We start from the raw sequence: 20931 nt of genomic DNA, 5'->3' as shown, positions 1-20931 counted from the left end.
CTTAACACTTTCCAATAATAAACAAATGGTAGAGGTACTTTGAACATCTTCGCTTCAAAAACTTTATAAATACTAAGTTCTGTTATTATATCATCAAATCTTAGCTACTTCAATCCACCTTCACTCTCTCTTCCATTTAAAAAAAAAAAAAAAAGAAAAACAAAACAAAAAAAAAATTCAAAAATTAAAAAATTAAAAATGAAAAATTAAAAGAAGTCACAAAGAAATATAGAATCAAGCTTTAACTAAAATCGATTATAATAGACTACAAAAAGAAATTCTTACCAATTTACTTTTCTTGTTATAATACAAAATTCCACTTTATATTCTCTGTTTTTTAAGGTTAAGTTTTATATTCATGGATTTGCATATTCTACCAATCCTCACCCTCTTTTCTGTAAGTTCATTAAACAAATTGCTATATAAATATATAATAATCCATTTATTAATAAGGTGTTTTTTTTTTTGTATTTTTTTTTATTTACTTTCTTGCTAAGCCTTTATTTAATTTTCCACAGATTGGTGTAGTATTATGCCAAGCATCTCTACCATCTGAAATTTATTGGAAGAAAATGTTGCCAAATACTGAAATGCCAAAAGCTGTTAAGCTTTCATTGTCTGAGCCAGGTATTTGTTTTTCAATATTAACACGTTGTAATAATGATACTAATTGATATACATACGTTCAACTAACCAATTAATTGATATATATATATATATATATATATATATATATATATATATATATATATATATATATATATATATATATATATATATACACGCTCGATTAACCAATTGGTTGAAATATACTAGTGTATTTTAAACAATCCTTGGTTCAAATGGTACCATTTAAAATACATGTTATAAACCTAACCTTGGTTCCACTTGTCCAACCTCTTGCAATATCAAGATCCGAAAACCTTGTAAACTAGTAATAAAATTATAAATTCTAGAATACTAATATAAGATTTGATAACTAATTTCTTATTGATAAATTAATGATTGTAGCTTTATTTGTCAATATGAACTTATTGGAACTTATATATTTTGTGTTAATAGGAGAAGACTTAAATGAAGAAAAAGGCGGTGTTCACCTCCACACCAATGGTAGGGCCTTAAGGCACATTAGACATCATCATAGACACCACGAACACGAAGGAGGTGACGCAGATGTGAACGTTGACCCAATGACTGGAGTTGGGGTACACACAAGAAAGAATGGGGGTGGTCACACGGACGTTGATGTGGGGCCGATGAACGGAGTTGGAGTCCACACAGGGAAGCCTGGAAGAGGAAAAGCCGATGTGAAAGTAGATATGGGAGGAGTAACGGTCAATGCAGGCCCCGAAAAGAAGCCTGTTTACGTTAGAGTACATCCTGGCTTTAATCCATTTGATTATAGATATGCACATTCGCATTCTAGTAGTAATAGTTCTAGTAGTAACGATTATTCCAGCAATAATTCAGATGAACAATTTCAAGAAGAACCAGGACGTTCATTGTTTTTCCTAGAGAAAGACATGAAGTTTGGACACTCGATGAAATTACACTTCAAACAACGAACAAATGATGCAACTTTCTTACCAAGAGAAAAGGCGAAAACACTTCCTTTCTCTACAAACAAGATATTGGATATCCTTCGTGAGTTTACAGTCGAACCAAACACAGAAGAAGCCAAGGTTATCGAGGAAACAATTGAAGGGTGCAAGCACAAGGGCATCCAAGGGGAGCAAAAATATTGTGCCACTTCCCTAGAGTCCTTAGTTGATTACGCGAAAAACACTCTAGGGAAAAATGTTAAGGCAATGTCAACCGAGGCCAAAATTATTGACAACAAGGTCAAAAACTATACAATTGCAGCAATGAAAATGGTGGCTAGAGATAATGAGGCCGCGGTGTGCCACAAGCAAAGGTATGCTTACGCGGTGTTCTATTGCCACAAGACTAAGGGCACATCCGCGTATAAGGTGTCCCTAATTAGCAAGGATGGATCAAAGGCTAAGGCAATGGCTATTTGTCATAAAGATACAAGTGCTTGGAACCCACAACATTTGGCATTCCAAGTTCTTAATGTGAAGCCTGGAAGTTGTCCTATTTGCCATTTCTTGCCTGAGGATCACATTGTATGGATATCAAATTAGACTAAAATTGATGTTATTAGGACAAATTAGTGTACTAAGAAATCAATTTATAAATTGATTGCTTAGTACACTAATTTGTCCTATCATTACCTTTTTAAATGTGATACAAAATCAAGGCGACAAAAAACTCGTCATGCATGTCCGTCATACACATGATTTAGATAAAGCTGCTGATCACATATCTTGGTTTATTTGTGACAATTTGTTCATCATAGTTTATTATTTATTTTAGCTCTTTACAATAAAGTTGTTTAGATCAAGATGCCTACTTAGGGCCTCAGCTGAAGTAACTGAATATTTTATGAGAGAAGGTTATTAAAAACTGAACCGAACTGATCTTATTAAAAATGAACTGAACTGAAAATAATCTGAAGAGAACAGGCCTTCGGTGATACTGTTCAATTAATGTAATTAAATCAGTTTATCGCTCAACTATCATAGAATAAGCACATCTTGATCTAAACAACTTTGTTTTGAAGAGCTAAAATAAAACATGACGGGCAAATGTGATAGGTTGAACCATGGAAATGTACAAACACCCAAAGAAAAATTTAAAAATCAACCTTCTTAGGGACCATTTGGTATCACAGTAGTTTTATTTTTTTAATGATAAAAAAATAAAAGAAAAAAGTCTAAGTCATAATTATTAAGAAAGAAAACTACTTTATGATGTGTGATCGTGATTTGGGAGGGGATAGGCCAGATGATAAAAGACAATCATATTACACTAATATGATGTGTGATCGTGTGGTTGTCAATTTTAATTGGATGTTTCTACAGTGGTCCATTTCAAATGGACTACCACTATAATTAAATCTCATTGGCTGATTTTATCTTTTTTTTTAAGCATGGTCAAACCTTAAATTAAGCAATTTCCTTTTTTAATTCTTTTTTTTATTTTCCAAAATCTTTTTTAATTCTTTTTTGATTAACCAAAATTTAATTACTTTATTTCCGAAAATCAATTTATAATTTTCGAAATTTATTTAATAAATTCAGTTTTTAATTAAATTAAAAAAACAGATTAAATTAAAATAACAAAAACTAAAAAAAAGTTCATCAAAGTTCTTCGTGTTCTTCGTTGTTCATCAATGTTCATCGACATTCTTCAACGTCCTACAATTTTGTGCAACAAATCGATGAATTTCTCAACGAAATTAAGAGTTACAGTCGTCCATCGATGAAGAAACCGATTGAGAAAACCAGCATTCGCGCGTGGATGGAGAAAACGAAATCAGATTTAAAATCCCGATTCATAGCGGCGTTATTATGAAAGAATTGTACAATATAAATCATCGGATGCAAAAAACATCGAATTTATGTATTCGATCAAAAAAATGTTGATTTATTTCGGTAATCTGAGTTATTCTAGAAACCCAGTTAAGAAACGCGATATCTTTTCTTCGAAACGCTGTTTGATCCAAAAAATTTCAAAATCGAATAACAAATCGTGTTTGTGTTTTAGGTATTCACCTACTTACAAATAGGACATCACCTTTTACGGACATCTTTAATAATAAATTGTTATGCCCTTACGTTAAGTTGGACATTACTATTTAATGTGCGACCATTACAAAATAACGTAACCAATACTTGTTTAAAATTTGAATTCAATCTCCTGTCAAAATAAAAATTTAAAAAAAAATTAAATTCAATAGCCTCAATATCTTTTAGGATATATTTTAACATAAGAAATATTATTTTAAAATTGTTCAATCAACAATGATAAAAAGGATAGTTTCCTAATTTCTTATCTTATTATGAATGTATAAAAGATTTTAAGAATAGTATAATTTTCAAATTCGAAAAGATTATATTCTACTATTTTCAGAATATTTTTACGCTGCACATCTCCATCGTTGTACACGGAAAACTCTTTGCAAATTTTGCGGCTGCCGAATATTGTGTTTGAACACCATGGTTAAAAAGAAAGCAGATGTAAGTGTACTTAAATCATATTTGTTTATATGTATTTGTACTGTAATTTAATTATTAAATTGTTTAATTTTTATTTGATTCAATCATATATGTAGGGTTTATGTATTGAAATTATTCAAAAACAAATTAATAGCATAAATAATCTAGGGTTTATGTTCTCGATAAAGACTTGTAATTTACTTGCTTTTCCTTGTAGAAAGATAAGGATATGATAAAAGACATTCACAGCAAAGTGTCAAACATGGAGGCGTCATTGGCTGCACTACTCACCGAAGTTGCTAGTATAAAAAGTTTAGCCAATAGTACGTCCAAGGTTCCAGAATCAATTGGTACGACCAATCAAAATCAACAACTCGTAAATCGCTTTAAGTCTCCTTTCCTAAGCCCAAATGGTGAGTTGATTGTTAGTACACGTGTCTCAACCACTAAGAGGAAGCTAGATGTGGACAACACTCAAGATGCGGACAACACTCTAGATGTGGTGGAAAACACTGACTTTGAAAACGAAGAACAAGTTAATTGCTTCGATATTGATTCATTCAGCATTCGTAATATCCGTTTTAATGAGCCTCAATTTCCGCCGGGTCTTGAAACACTTAAGGACCTTATTGAGAAGGAGGAAACAGTGAAGGACACAAAAGCAAAAGAGAAGGCGAAAAGCCCTGACATCAAATTGAAAACTCCAAAGGCAAAATCAAAAGCAAATACTGGTAATGACAAATCAAATGACATGCTTTCCTCAGATTCAAATTCAGAGAAGAGGCCTTTTAGGAGGCCAAGGACTAAAGCAATAAATCAAGTAATCGATGATTCTGTGATTGTAGAAAAGGTAATGATTCATTAATATATAGGTGATAAGTGTTTTATTTGTCCACTTATCATGGTATTTTTAGCACAATTTTGTTGTCATTTTCCCCTCTTTACCCCCCCTTTCCGACTCCTTTTTGTGTATGATTACAACTTTTGGCTTCCCCATTCCTTTTTATGTGTGTGTTCGTGTTTGTAGATGCAAGGAGAAATTGGTCATATAGCATGAACATGAAGAACTATATTGGAAGCAAAGCACAAGAGGAGAGGGCGTGCAACCCCTTAGGAGCGGGCGCTCCTCCCTGATCTTCCACAAACTGCCTCAAATCGCTGCAGGAGGAGAGGGCGCGCAAGAGACAGGAGAGGGCGCTCCAGCCTGAGGAGCGGGCGCTCCTCTATGTAGGAGCGGGCGCTCCTACATGCAGACCCGACTTTTTGGGCGGATTTTACAATGTTATTTCGGGGTGTATAAATACGACCCTTGGCTTCAGTTTTCTGCATCTTCTTCCTTGGAGAAGATCACCTTCTTCCCTTTAGTCTTCTTAGGCCCTTAACTCTCTAAACTCTTATTAATTAGCTTAGTTTCTCTCAAACTCTATCATTGAAGTAGATTAATTGAAGTTTGTATTCTTCCTTTCAACATTTTCTCAACCTTGAAGCTTCATTAGTAATCTCTTTCCTCTATCCCTTACTCTTTATTTTCTGTTTTTAATTCCTTGAATTGTAGATTTCTCTCTTAATCTTGGTTAATTGTTGTTGCATGTTCAATCTACTTTGTTCTTACTACTCTCTTCAATTTGTTAGATTAATTTTGAATTTAGATATTGTTGTTAGAATGTTCTTCACCATGTTTAGTGAGTAGTTTCTTAACTAGGGGTTGGTTGGAGACCCAACCAAGCCATGGGTTAATTGATGTTTGTGTTTGCATGTTCATTTTGGGTTGATGATTGATTGTTAAAGAATTGGTTAATTGCATGTGTAATTGGATGGCCACTTATTGCTCATGTATTCACTTCTATGCTTGCATTGAAAGATGAGGTCTAGATGTGAGCCATTTCTTGTATGATTATGCTAAATTCCTCTTGATTACGGTACCTCGTTTGGATGATGTAGTAGTCTTAGTTGCGGTAATTAGGAGAGAAATCCCAATTATTTGTGCCTTAGTACTATCTCGAACCGATCGAAAGACAAACCCGAGTTAGTAGTCTACTTCCCATCGTTAAAACTTGGTTGGCCTATCTTGTTAGTCGAGTTTAGTTTAGGAATGCTTAGTGTTGTAGTTTCGAGAGAAGTGAACCTTTTCTTGTATGATTAAACCGAATTTCTATCTTGATTACGGTTCCTTGTTTGGATGATGTAGTAGTCTTAGTTGCGATAATTAGGTGAGAAATCCCAATTATTTGTGCCTTAGTACTATCTCGAATCGATCGAAAGACGAACCCGAGTTAGTAGTCTACTTCCTATTGTTAAGACTTGGTTGGCCTATCTTGCTAGTTGAGTTTGGTTTAAGAATGCTTAGTGTGGTGGCTTCGAAAGAAGACAATGTTGAGTGCCCTCTCTATCACCCAATTTGTGTTCGTGCTTGCCTATTGTTTTGATTCATTGGTTTGGTTGGTATCGATTCCCATTTCCCCCTAGTGTTTGTCTCCATAGTAGTTATCTAATCGAAACCTCCTATTTGTGACCGAACTAGATTACAACCGTTTCATATTCTCGGTGTACTCATACCCATTCCCTGTGGATACGATCCTTTACTTGCCCTAGACTTGTCTTAGGTTAGTTTAGGTAGAAATAGTGTTTGGCTTGAGGGTGATCGTCCAACGACCGAATATCCCACTACCAATAGGTCATTACATTAAAATATGGTAAACATTCATTAATATTTTGGTCATTACATCTGTTAAATTTGATAAAGGCTTCACCGTCCTCAAAGCCAGAAAAAGGAAATAAGGGCAAATCAAAAGCACAATTGGAGAAGGTAATAGACATGAATAATTCCTTAACATTTAATTTTTCTACTGACTACTAAGTATTGCTAACTGTGTATTGTAGCAACATACACCTGTTCATGAAAGAACTCCAACGTGCTCCATTGAGAAGGATAATCAAACTCTTGGAGAATTGGTAATCATATCATATTTCCTTTATGTTTCTTAATTTGATATTCAACTCTATTTGATCCAAATAAGTGACATCATACAAAAAATTATTTTCAGGCCCAGTTATCAAAATCAAAGAGGCAGAAGAAATGCATGACGAATGCATTTACCAGAGAGGTGATCTCGTATAAAATGATTTGTTTATAGCAATGACTAAACACAGTACTGGTTATTGCATAATTAATTTATTATCCTATTTTCTTATGGTTCATTGTTATCTAAATTACTACGCATAACACGTAGGGACCAACAAATAAGGTTAAAGTACAAGGTTGTGATGATAATGGTGATGTGAATCAGTTTCAATATCAGCATTCTTCTCCAACTCCCTTATTTCTTGAATATGTATCAAAATTAACATCCTTGGAGAAACATATATGTATCATGGTTCACAAAGAACGGCATTCTGAAGAATTCTATTGTGCCAAAAATAAACCAATTATCAGGTTGACCATCGGTGAATCTTGGTCTTTGTATCCAGATAGATTTCTATCTGCTCAGGTATGATATATCGTAATCTTCTAACCCTTAGTAGTTCAATGATCATAGACATGTTAACCTATATGTCATTTGTTTTGTAATTTTTTTTCTCCCTTCAAATGCAGCTGATAAATGTGTACTTATATGATTTGGTAATGGGATTAAATGACCCAACTAAGCTCATATTGCCGGCAATATTTCAGGTATTCACAATAGTTAGTATTACACATATCAATTCATTATGATTTATAACAATAGTTTACTTAAACACTGCATCGATATCCAGACTATAGTAATGAGATCAGATGAACGGTGCCAGCATATGATAAATCAATCTACTCTTAATTACTGGTACAAAGTGTTTGAACCCTTTGTACCGTCTGGAGATCTCGACAAGATTGAACAGGTTTGTGCCTTTTTTGTTTGGTACAATTCTGCATGTGTTTAATGGTATGTGCGTCACTAAATGATGTATGTTCATCAGATATTCATCCCAGTTACGGAATTAGGCGCGCCAAATTGGTTCCTACTAGTATATCATGTCTTTGATAAAATGGTGTACATCGTTGATCCACAAGAGAATACTAATAGCCGAATGCTTCTTTCAATGGATATGGTAACTATCTGATTGTGTGTTAGCCTTAATGTTATTGTTGTTCTTGTTTGTTTACAATGGTTTATGAAATTGAGAACAGATGAAATATGCTAGCAATGCTACACGAAGAAATCCATTGGGTCGATTTTTCAAAGACTATACAGTTATTTCACATCAATTTGTAGATGTTCATACGCAACCACATGGGTAAATCCATCTAACATCATAGCATTAACCCAAATATTCATCAGTTTAATCTATATTGCTAAGTTAACTTTATTTCCTACCTCTTTTTAGTCGTGATTGTGGAATGTATGTATTGAAGTACATCGAGTGTGGTGATATCAGGGCCATGAAGGACATTACATATTCAGTATGTTTTGTAACTTTATTAATTGTGAAAGTTACAATATTGTAATAGCAATAAATTTAATTCTCTTTATTATTGTGCCATTGAACAGACAAATGAAATGCGTGCTGAACGGTTAAAGTACTTGGCAAAGCTTCTTACCAGCGAGCATAATATCGATGACAACATCAAAAGGTTGTGCAGTGATTTTTCCGCTTGAGCGGGGCTAATTATACTGTTTAGTCTCGAACATATTTGGGCAGTACACAAGTGAAATACGTGTTGTAACAAGATTTCTTTTTTATTTACCAATTTCTTATAATATTTAAAGACATCATTAGCTAATCTTTTTTTTTTTTGTTTAGAATGTATATATACACATATGCAATGATTTATTTTCAATATGGACAATACCGAAACATATTACACTTCTTATTTTTTGTTTTTTTTTTTTAATTTTTTTTATCATTATTTTTTTTTATTTTATTTTATTTAATTATTTATTCATTTAATTATTTATTTATTTATTATACATGATTGGGCAAGTCCCATCAATCAGCCTATCTTTTCATATTATTATTATCATACATTATTGTGCAATGTCCTATGTTTATACATGACGATACACAATAAAAAAATTGAAACAAATAAGCTGTTTTGCTGCTTCTTGTTTATTTATTGTTATTAAGTTATAGTCCATGTGGATTGATTTCTTGATTATTTTAACATGTAAAAACCTGCACTATATTGTTAATATAAAAGATTGGGCAATGTCCTATATTTATACATGACGTTACCAATTTAAAAAAATTTCAAAAAAATTAAAATACATAAGCTGTTGTGCTGCTTCTTGTTCCTTCTTGTTTATGTTTTTGTATTTAGTTATAGGCCCTGTGGATTGATTCTTTTTTTCATATAATTTAAAGATGCTAACCATTTGGACATACATTTTTCTTTGTTGTTTTTCTTTATTTATATTTATTTTAATCCAATTCAACTAATTACAATTTTAATAAGCCCAAACCATTTTGCACCAAAAAAAAATAAGCCCAAACCATTAAACATTTAAACATTAGGATGTTTCATATAACAATACATACTGTTTTTAAAAACAGAGTTCTACTACTACTACTTGTGCTAATAAAAAAAAAAAACTTGTCCATGAACGCAATAATACAACATCAGCTATTCAAAATATGTAATAACCAAACTTAGGTTATGTTAATGCTAGTTCAACAACAAAAACTTCAAAGTTAACTTCATGTAGCAGAGGCATCAGGAGCATCACCACCTGGATCAGCTGTAGTGACAAGAGATCCATCACCACCTGGATCAGCTTCACTGACAGCAGACCCATCACCACCTGGATCAGATGCACCAACAGACCCATCACCACCTTGTTCACCAGCCCCTACGGTGGTAGCAGATTCAACATGTTCACCACCAGCCTCAGGAGGTTGATTGATGGCAGCAGCAATAGGTTGATCACCACCATCCTCACCTTCTTTTGCATTGCCACTCTCATCATCCACCTCCTCGCTAGCGTCGGTGTGCTTCAATGTTGCAACATCTTCACCCTCTGCCCCTATCACACCCTCTGCCACAATCACACTGCTCGATTCCTGTCCCACAACTTCAGTTTTCTTTTCTGATTCAATGCCAAAACCCGAAAAAACTTTAGCCTCATCGGTTTTTTTTTCAACTTCACCTCTATCAACAACATCAGCATGTGGCTCTTGGACATTGTGCACAAAGGGATTTTCAATTGAAGATACAATGCGTGAAATGGTAATTTCAGCGCTTTGTTCTTCACCCTCGTCTCCACTTGCAGCCTCTTTGTTTTCTTCTTCCACTTCCATTGCTTCTAGTTGGTCCGATGTCTTTCCTTTTTTGGTGGGGGGCTTAACTTCCATGGGGGCCCCAGGAACTCCCTTCTTCTCTTCCTCTTTCTTCCCTTCGACATCAATCTTCCTTTTCACAGCTCCTTGTTTGCCCTTTGGTTTTGGTTTGGGCTTTGGAGCTTCCTCATCTTTTTCTTTTTCCTCAGAATCTTCATCTGCCTCCACCTCTTTCTGAAATAGTAGAGCAGTTACATAGAGTTAACAAATCACATATCATACAGATGTGTAATGACATATACTCCTTTAGGTGAAACCATATTTGATAAAATATATATATATGCAACTTAAATACATAATATATCTTTAGCATGAATATGTAATGCCAAACATTACAATATGTTAAATCACGTATAAAGAAACCATCGATGTATTTATTTTTATATTTTTTTTCTTTTTTATAAAAGGAAATAAATTAAGTTGGGGTATTTGAAATTGGTCGACGTATTCAAAATTCTAATTAGGATTGTAATTACTCTTTCTTGATTTGGTTAATACCAATTACAAATTTGATGGTGGATCATAGCTTCTGTTTTCTGTCTACCTATGATGAGACTCATTTTGGTTAAATCTGCCTGGACATTTCAAATGGCATTCTGATTTGGTTTTGCAATGACCCTTAATTGTATTTGTTTATACATTTTTTCATTTCATAGGAAATCCAAGCATCTAATATTGCCTATGTGTCTAAAGTTGAATGTTCTTAAATATTGGTTAGGTAATTACTATTTCCTGTTTTGGTTAATTCCTTTTTGTATTTGACAGCTGGTGAAAGCTTATGCTCTTGTGTTTGCTAAATCCCTTATTTTTGCTGGGTCTGTTTTGCCATTTCAAATGAAAGTCTGACTTAAATATGCATTATCCATTTTTTGAGTTGATTAATACCCATGATCTGTGTAAATGAAATCCAATCATCTATGTTATAAAATAATGACCTGTTAGATTAGGTATGTAATTACACATCATGATTTTGGTAATTACCTAAATGATATGCTCTAACTTCCTGTTATGTGTACTCTTGACCCTTGTTGTATTTCACTGTGGCTGGCAATTTCAACTTGGATTCTGAGTTCATTCATAATAATTAACTTTCTGATTTGGTTATTTATTTATTGTATTGTTTGTAGCATAATGGTAAGAGTCAAGCATGTAGCTACTTCATCTGATTCTCTTCAGGACCTTTATTTGCCGTAATGGGAGACTGTCCTCCTTGACATACTTAGACATGTTGGTCATGTACTTTATACTTTCTGGTATCAAAATGAATATGCCGAGGATGATGATTGACTACATAATTACTACTCAAAGATCGTCAAAGAAAGGTCTATTCCTTCCTTATGGGATGTGGTTGACCAAGATTTTTATGCATTTTAATGTTGATTTATCTGAGGAAGTAGAGACATCTGGTCCAAAGCAGCCGTTTAACGACAGCACCGTTAATAATGCTTTGGGGTACGAATTTGATACCAAAGCAAATAAGTGGGTTAAAGTAGGGGTCAAGCGTGCACCTATACGTAGACGCGAACCAGCAGTGAAGGTGGCAGTTGATGTTGATATTGATGATGATGATGATGTTGATGCTGACGTAGCCCCTTCAGACGCTGCAACACTTGAGAGCATCGTTGTGCAAGAAATGCTTAAGCGTATGCGGCCGGACCTATTCACTGCTGATGTTATGAGTGAAATCCGAGAGAGTGCACAGATAATGCTAGACGCTCGTAATGAGGCTCCAGGTATTTATTCTACTTAAAATTATTTAATTTACATTATAGTGTTTATGTCAGACTTAATTTGTTGTGCCTATAAATCTTGTTGATTAATGCCTATGATCTGTTATTATTAAATAGGTAATTGCATATACATAAGTATATAAATACCTATGTAAATCAAGCTTATGTTTTATGCTTTCTATGTAATTGGTAATTTCATATCTATATGTATGTTAATACCTATGATCTATATAGTAAAACAGAACCTTTTATTTTTTTTTTTTTTTTTTTTTTTTTTGTTTTTGACAAAACCTTTTATTTCAAATCTCACTCATACTAGCAATTAATTAAAAATAATTGTTTTACTAAGCTTCATAGTCCCCATATACCTTGTTGGTTATTGCCATGATCTGTAATTGCTTATTGACTATTTTTTGTAATTGCCAATCTATATGTTGGTAATTACTTATATTGGTTGAACTCGTTCTAAAGTTTATGTTCAAAACATTAATATGTAATGATATAATGAAACTCTTGATATTACCGAATTATTTTACCCTGACAATTAAGGGGCACTAATTGTATTGTTTTTGTACATTGTTTGGAAGCTGATGATGAGGATGATGATGAGCCTGATGCTGACCTGGGAGGCAATGATGCTGGTGATGGTGGTAATGGTGAATCTGATCCTGATTCTGGAAATGATGACTTTGGTGATGATTAAGCTATCGACTTTTATGTTGTTTTTTTTAGTTAGTATTTTATGGTTATGCTATCGACTGCTGTAGAAAGATATCTATAACTGGGAACAATTGTTTTTTTTTTCTCAAGTATTTTGTGGTTTCATGTGCTATGTGAAGACAATTTAACCTCATATATTCTGTAGGTCTAAATATATATTTGGCCCTATGTGGCAAAATTCTACTAATGACATGTAATTAAAATGTGTTATGTTTCTACACTTCGCGTTTAAGTACCAAATTCAATTAAATTGTGTTATGTACGAAACATGATAATTACTAATTTATTCATTAATATTTTCATTATTTTCCCATCTTCTGAACTTAAAATGGATATACAATTTTTCCATTTAGTCTAAAATTATGTAAGGTCATGGATGATGCACTCAATTAGCAATTTTCCTATGCTAACACGATTTATTAAAGTAATAATTTAAAGTGCTAAATTAATACATCATTACATAAACTTTTTTTTTTATAATTTAAATAACGAACGCCCCACAGTATAAGTGATTTCACAATGAGTCTTATTGCATTAGGTAAATCATTCAGTAGAATTTGACCACAAACATAGCCCATGATATAACCATTGCAAACAAAGTCGCTATTGTGTATGCAATATGTTTGTTCTTCTCCAAATTCGATTGACATAGCTTGCTTTTCAAGTCGCTTATTTGTTCATGAAATTGTGACTTTTTTGCCTTCACTTTGTTTAGCTTCACAGTAAGAGATTCAACTTCCTTCTCAATTGCATTCAACCTCTTTGACATCATCTCACACTCTACGCATCCACCGACATCATCGTACAACCATTTGAAAAATCCACAATCAACCTCCTGCGATTTACACATATTTAAAAACCCTAATTCGTAATTACAACCCTAATGAACAGAATATTACACGTACACGTAATCATATTCATTAGATAAATTATTTAAATCCAATCTCTACACCATTTAACAAATGACGAGAGGATTTAGAAATTTTACCGGAAATTTTCCACATCCACGAAATTTTCTTCCCCTGTTGTGGTTACGCTTGGTCACTGTTCGAATCTTAGAGGGAACACCACATCCACATTTCATCATAAATCCGCCAATACTAATAGATGAACCTCCAGAGTGTAGTGAATCCCCCATTTTTTTTTTATATGATTTGTTTGATTTTTTTCCTTTTTGTGGTTATGTTTATAGAATCAGGTCAAGGATATAAATTGTAGTTTTGTAACTGATAACCGAAAATCATGGGCGTTCATTTTTCAATTTTGAAATCCAATTAATTTGAAAATTTCAATTCATTATTTAACCGCGTTGCTCTTTACAAGTACTAAACTTATGATTTAGCATATTTATTATCTTGTCATTACCTATTATTATGTAAACTAATTTTTACAAGTAAAAGTGAATTTGGGCCAAAACATGTATGAATAAATAAAAACTATGGTTCATTTCAGATAAAACCAATTATTATGTAAAAATTGGTTGTTTCGAAAAAAAAAAGAAAAAATTGATAACTTCCTATGTAGGGAACAAAATAATGGACTTATTTCAATTTTGAACTAGAATAAACTTATGATTTAGCATATTTATTATCTTGTCATTACCTATTTTTATGTAAACTAATTTTTACAAGTAAAAGTGAATTTGGGCCAAAACATGTATGAATAAATAAAAACTATGGTTCATTTCAGATAAAACCAAGCAGCTACCCAATTGCGCAAATTATAATCTAAAAATTGGTTGTTTCGAAAAAAAAAAAAGAAAAAATTGATAACTTCCTATGTAGGGAACAAAATAATGGACTTATTTCAATTTTGAACTAGAATAAACTTATGATTTAGCATATTTATTATCTTGTCATTACCTATTATTATGTAAACTAATTTTTACAAGTAAAAGTGAATTTGGGCCAAAACATGTATGAATAAATAAAAACTATGGTTCATTTCAAATAAAACCAAGCAACTACCCAATTGCGCAAATTATAATCTAAAAATTGGTTGTTTCGAACAAAAAAAAAAGAAAAAATTGGTAGCTTCCTATGTAGGGAACAAAATAAATGGACTTATTTCAATTTTGAACTAGCATATTAACTTTATTACAAAGATAGCAGAAATTGTAACTATGCATTGGTGATGTCCAAAACATGTTATGACCATATCCAATACTCATTTAATTGTGTGTTCGCAGGTAAATACCTATTTGATTTTTGGTGAATTCCTTTTCCATAAATACGGTTTATATTCATTCCATAAACAAGGGGGGATTATATTTGTTAGAAACTATCCTTTTATTAATTGAGATTGAAATGTATTTAAATAATATTTCTAAGTTGAAAGATATCCTTAAAGATTGAATTAATTTTTTTTTTTTTTTTTGACAAGATTGAATTTAATTTTTGTACGTATAGGTAAAATTTAAAACAATTGGTCACACGTTAATTTAAATTACATAGTAATGTCCAACATAATGTAGGGGCATAGCCATTTGATATTTAAGATGTATATAATAGGTAATGTCTAATATGTACGTATGTTAATTCCTTACACCCAAACACGAATTGTAATTCGTCTTCAAATATTTTGGATCAAACAGCGTTTCGAATAAAATATATACCGTTTCTTAACTGTTTTTGTTGAATAACCTATATCAACGAAATAATTCAAAATTTGTTGATCGAATACATAAATTCGATGTTTTTGCATCCGATGATTTATATTGTACAATTCTTTCATAATAACGCCGCTATGAATCGGGATTTTAAATCCGATTTCGTTTTCTCCATCCACGCACGAATGCTGTTCTTCTCAATCAGTTTCTTCATCGATGGACGACTGTAACTCTTAATTTCGTTGAGAAATTCATCGATTTGTTGCACAAAATTGTAGGACGTTGAAGAATGTCGATGAACATTGATGAACAACGAAGAACACGAAGAACTTTGATGAACTTTTTTTTTATTTTTATTTTTTAAATTAAATGTTGTTTTTTTATTTAATTAAAAACTGAATTTAATAAATAAATTTCGAAAATTAAAAAAATGAATTTTGGAAATACAGTAATTAAATTTTGGAAAAACAAAAAAGAATAAAAAAAGAAATTACCTAAAATAAGGTTTGACCATGATTTAAAAAAAAAGGTAAAATCATCCAATGAGATTTAAGTATAGTGGTAGTCCATTTGAAATGGACCATAGTAGAATTTTCCATTTTAATTATTTGTTTAGAAATTTAAGAAGTGATACTCAAAAGATGGGATCGTTACATGCATCATTTACTTGTCATAGTTTTCTCTAGTCTTTTTTTAAACAAATTATTATATTGTCTAGCATAAATAACTGAATACCAATTAAACAATTATTATATATTTGGTTCTATATAATTATTCCTATAATTAAACCCTTAAATTGTTTTTGGATTTATCGATGTATCAGCGTGTGACATAACTACTCCTATAAATAAGAGTGACAGTATACTAGTTCGACTCACAACAGCCTAAATCTAATAATCTCCCCTAAACTCCCTTTAACAACAATTTCATACATAGTTTCGTAGCTATAATGGCAAATAGCCTCTTAATCCTCTCTTATATGTTCTTGGTAAGTCTTCTATACATGCATACTAATAGAAGAAAAAAAAAAATCTAAACTGTTTATTTATGTACGATGATTTCCTATTTACGATAAAATATATAAACTAAGCTAAAACTGGACTTCAACTATCAATTTAAATCTTTAGTTGATTTGGTCTTTTAACATAGAAGGTCACAATTCAAGTTATGTTATTTTAATCATATACGAAGTCTCATGTAAAAAGAGATGGCAATTGTGTAGCCCATCATCTTGCCAAGATCGTTCCTAGTGGTGTCGAACAAGTATGGGTAGAGCACTGCCCTAGGGAAATATCCATGTATGTATGTATTCCCGGACACTTTAATTTGTCCCTTAATTAATGATTTTGTTCGGCAGCTTTCCTCAAAAAAAAAAATATATATATATATATATATATATATATATATATATATATATAATATAACTTTTGTATAATTTACATAATTATCTATATATTTATTAATTGTTGTCTAGATTGCTTTGGTGGGATTGGGAAATGCTGCATCAATTTCTCCAAATGCATACTGGAAACTTAAGCTGCCTTACACACCCATGCCTAAATCTATCCAGCAATCACTGGTGGCAGGACCTCCAATATCTGGTTTGTCTCAATACTATATATCTTTTAAATAATTAATATTTCATCCGTGTTTTTCTTCATGTTATTAGAAATTTCACGATTAAAAAGCCAAATTTTATTTTTACAAATTAAATACTCTCTCGTTCTTTTTTGTTTTTCGTGTTTGAATTGTTTCGATTGTTATTCCAAACTTTACTTTTTACATTATTTTGAAGTTATTGGGAACTTCAATAACGTAAACATGAACAAAAAAGAATGGAGCTGAGGTTGGAGTAATATATAGATTTTCCATTACATATTCATTCATTTACTCGTATTTTTTTTATAAAAAATTCTTATTAATTTTTCTATTACATTGAATATTATGCAGACGGAGGCGAACCAATGGATAAGTTGTTATCTCAAGGCAAAGCTTCTTTGGAAAGCCTAAGTGGTTACAATGGACTACTATCCTACAATAACAAAGAGTCCTTACTTTCTTATATTTCACGCTATATATTTTATAATAACCCAGGATTAGTGAATGTGAACAGCTATGGTGGATTGTTAGCTTACAATAAATTAGGCCGACCATTCAATAATAAGCAAGGATTAGCTACCACCAATAGTTATGGGGGGTTGTTAGCTTATGATAAAAAAAATTCACAACTTGATAATAAGGAAGGATTAGTCACTACCAATAGCTATGGTGGACTGTTAGCTTACAATAAAAAAGGTCAACACATTGATAATAAGCAAGGCTTAGTTACAACCAATGGTTATGATGGATTGTTATCTTACGATAAAAAAGGTCAGCACATTGATAATAAGCAAGGCTTAGTTACAACCAATGGTTATGATGGATTATTATCTTACGATAAAAAAGGTCAGCACATTGATAATAAGCAAGGCTTAGTTACAACCAATGCTTATGATGGATTGTTATCTTACAATAAAAAACGTGATATAAATAAGCAAGGATTAGTAACTACCAACAGCTACGGCGGATTGTTAACTTACGATAAAAAAGTTATACACGTCGATAATTCCAAGTCATCCCATGTTGATGATGATGATGATGCTAATAGTGCAACCAAAGATCAATTTTTCTTTGTAGAGAAAGATCTTTACTTAGGGAAAAAGATGACCTTACACTTCCAAAAAAGCACTAGAAAGGGTTTCTTCTTACCTCGTGAAGTTTCCAACCAAATACCCTTTTCATCCGATAAAGTTCAAGAAACTCTCCAAATTCTTTCCTTAGACCCTAAATCCAAAGAGGCCTATGTTCTCTCGAAGAGGATCGAGCTTTGCGAGGAGCCTACAATCGAAGGAGTCGAGAAGAAATGTGTGACCTCACTCGAGTCCATGGTAGACTATGTTATCTCCATGATTGGTACACATGTCAAAGCACTCACAACACAAGTAGAGAAAGACTCAACAACGGAGTATACAATCAAGGGGTTGAAAAAACTCGTGAAAGATGATCGTGAGACCGTGGTTTGCCACAAGATGGGCTACCCTTACGCCGTGTTTTTCTGCCATAGAACAAACACAATAAGATCCTACATGGCTTCCTTAGAAGGCAAAGATGGTACCAAAATAGAAGCAGTTGTCGCGTGTCACATGGAATCAAATGATTTCTTGGACAATTACGCGAAAAATGTTCTTAAGATTGTGCCAGGAAGTACTCATATTTGCCATTTCCCACCTGCTGAGGACACCGTCATTTGGGTTCCCAAGTAGAGTTGCAAGTACGTACATGTAAGCGCGCTTGTAATTGGTGTTGATCGGACCATTGATGTTGTGTGTAAGCTTAACTAGACAAGCTAAGCTAGTTGCTATATAATATGCCTTTGTTTGAAGACATGATTTCTAAAATTTGGGAGGAATGAAGTTAACTTAGCTTCACTTCACTTCACAAATGTATGTACATTACGAGTGTATGGATGATAATGAATGAAGAATAAATTGTGTAGTACAAATGTTAAAGTCTTCTTACTCTAGATTAAGTTATTTCTTATTAATTGACAATGTAATTGTAAATTCTAGGCTCCTTTGCTTCTCATATCGGATTATTCTCCTTCGATCGAGAAATCGAAGTTTGAACTCTACACTGTAGTGAATTGAAAGGAAAATAATTAAGATATGTTGACTGATGAATTGAAGAGATCTAACAAACAATACATATGAGAATCAACTTCCTCTTATTTCCTAAACAAACCAAAACTAACGTTCCCAAACCTAGATCATGATTAGAGAACAAATGACCAAATTTGTAATTTTTTTTCCAGACTATATTGTCAATTAGTTCACACACACACTCTCTCTCAAAAACAACCACCATCACAATTTACTACAAAAACAACAACAACAACAATAATAGTAATAAAATCCTCTCCTTTTTTTTCTTGTTAAGATAAAATAGATAGAAGACACTAAAAAAAAACCCTCCTCACGATGAGAATTTCTTGGTACATTTAATTCTCCATCAAATTAACAACACGTACATACTTCGTATCTAATATTGATATGTACTTCCTCCGTTTTCTTTTACTTGCAACACTTCTCTAAAAAGGAAATGTCACAATACTTGCAACACACTATAAAAGGAAAGTTAATTTTGGAAAAAAACTATACTATTTTCCTATATAAAGCACATGACCCACTAAATTACACTCCTAACAACCACTCATCCCATTTTAAAGTGTATTATATCATGTGAACCCCACATTACTTAAATACCGTGAAAAAGTGTGTATTGCATCTAAAAGAAAACTGAGGAAGTAAATAGTCCATTCCAATAAAGTTGAAAAGAGCATAAGAATTGTAAAACTAGCTGGCTAGTGGCTACTATATTGGGTGGCTACTGGCTCCTACTTCGTATGTGCTTAAACATGAAAAAAACACAATGGTGCCCCAGTTTTTACGGCCCATAATCAAAACAATATGCTGAATTTGAATTCTGTGGCCCATAATAACCCTAAAATATAAGTTTATCAAACTTTTTATTATATATAGGTTCCACTGTTGTTGATATATTTAAGAAAATGTCATATTGACTGGACATGTGCGTTGTTTTATTTACGATTTTACCATTTGATAAATTGGGACTTCCTAATTTATTTAAATCGAATTCATTATTTCAACTTGCGATACCAAGGTGTTGCTAACTCCTCGTTCTCCTATTTTTTTTGTTGTCATCCATACAATAAGTGTATTCTATTAGAAACTAATTCTAATAATGATGAAGCAGGTTTATTACATTTTAAAAAATGGTAATCAAGAAAATAATGAAAGACCATAAGACTAAGGTACACTTAAAAAATTACTGGACTGCAGATATGAAACAAGAAGCTATTGTCTTTTATTGATGTTAGTTAGCTAAAAGCTCTATGACAAGTTGCTGCTGATTGATGGATGATATTTAATCACAATGAGATCCATTTTAGCTTATGTTGCAAATTGAATATGAGGAAGCCCCAGTTTATCTCCTTGATAAACAAATTTCGTTTATCAAGTGGTAAAATTGTAAATAAAAAAACAAATGTAGGGTAACGTTTACTAAAAAGTTCGTTGTTGATTTATTTACATTTTTGCCGATCAAGGTGATAATCTTGTATTTTTCTCATTAAATCCTATTCGTTTCTCCATGGTGTTTTGTTAATCGGATGCAAGCCCCTATACCCTTAATTGTGGGTAGCTGTGTTAACTATGAGTAGAATTGATCATTGAAGTCTCTTGTAAAACCTATAGGTGAGTTATCTCATTGAGTTACATTATAGAAGTTGAAAAATTATACTACATCCGTTTTATATTATTTGCAATGATTTGATATAAAGTAGAGAGGAAAAATATCTAATCATCGCAAATAATATGAAAAGGGGGTAGTAAGTGATGAACTGAAATCAAACTTTCAATTATTGAAGAGTACAAGCCAAAACCTA

The 20931-nt window shown here is 32.4% G+C and overlaps 2 protein-coding genes across 3 annotated transcripts; both read left to right on the top strand.

The window, feature by feature from the left end:
- The first annotated feature begins 122 nt into the window (after window positions 1-122).
- Window positions 123-2144, top strand: LOC145595595 (BURP domain protein RD22-like). Its single transcript, XM_081652012.1, has 4 exons — window positions 123-397; window positions 519-651; window positions 1069-1434; window positions 1486-2144. Exons 1-4 carry the CDS (start codon window positions 359-361, stop codon window positions 2142-2144), a joined length of 1197 nt encoding a protein of 398 aa, XP_081508138.1. The 5' UTR covers window positions 123-358.
- Window positions 2145-16311: 14167 nt separating this feature from the next.
- LOC145594729 (uncharacterized) lies at window positions 16312-19037 on the top strand. Of its 2 annotated transcripts, none has more exons than XM_081651063.1 (3): window positions 16312-16416; window positions 16903-17029; window positions 17379-19036. In XM_081651063.1, the coding sequence occupies exons 1-3, from the start codon at window positions 16378-16380 to the stop codon at window positions 18728-18730; spliced, it is 1518 nt and encodes a 505-aa protein (XP_081507189.1). In that variant the 5' UTR covers window positions 16312-16377; the 3' UTR covers window positions 18731-19036. The 2 variants fall into 2 exon arrangements, with proteins under 2 accessions (XP_081507189.1, XP_081507190.1); XM_081651064.1 differs by having other exon boundaries at window positions 16318-16730; window positions 17379-19037.
- The last annotated feature ends 1894 nt before the right edge of the window (window positions 19038-20931 follow it).

Source organism: Chenopodium album, chromosome 19, assembly GCF_948465745.1.
Source record: "Chenopodium album chromosome 19, dcCheAlbu1.1, whole genome shotgun sequence".
Taxonomy (NCBI): Eukaryota; Viridiplantae; Streptophyta; class Magnoliopsida; order Caryophyllales; family Amaranthaceae; genus Chenopodium; species Chenopodium album.
Note: the sequence above shows the minus strand (reverse complement) of the source record. Positions and strands in the feature narration are given on the sequence as shown.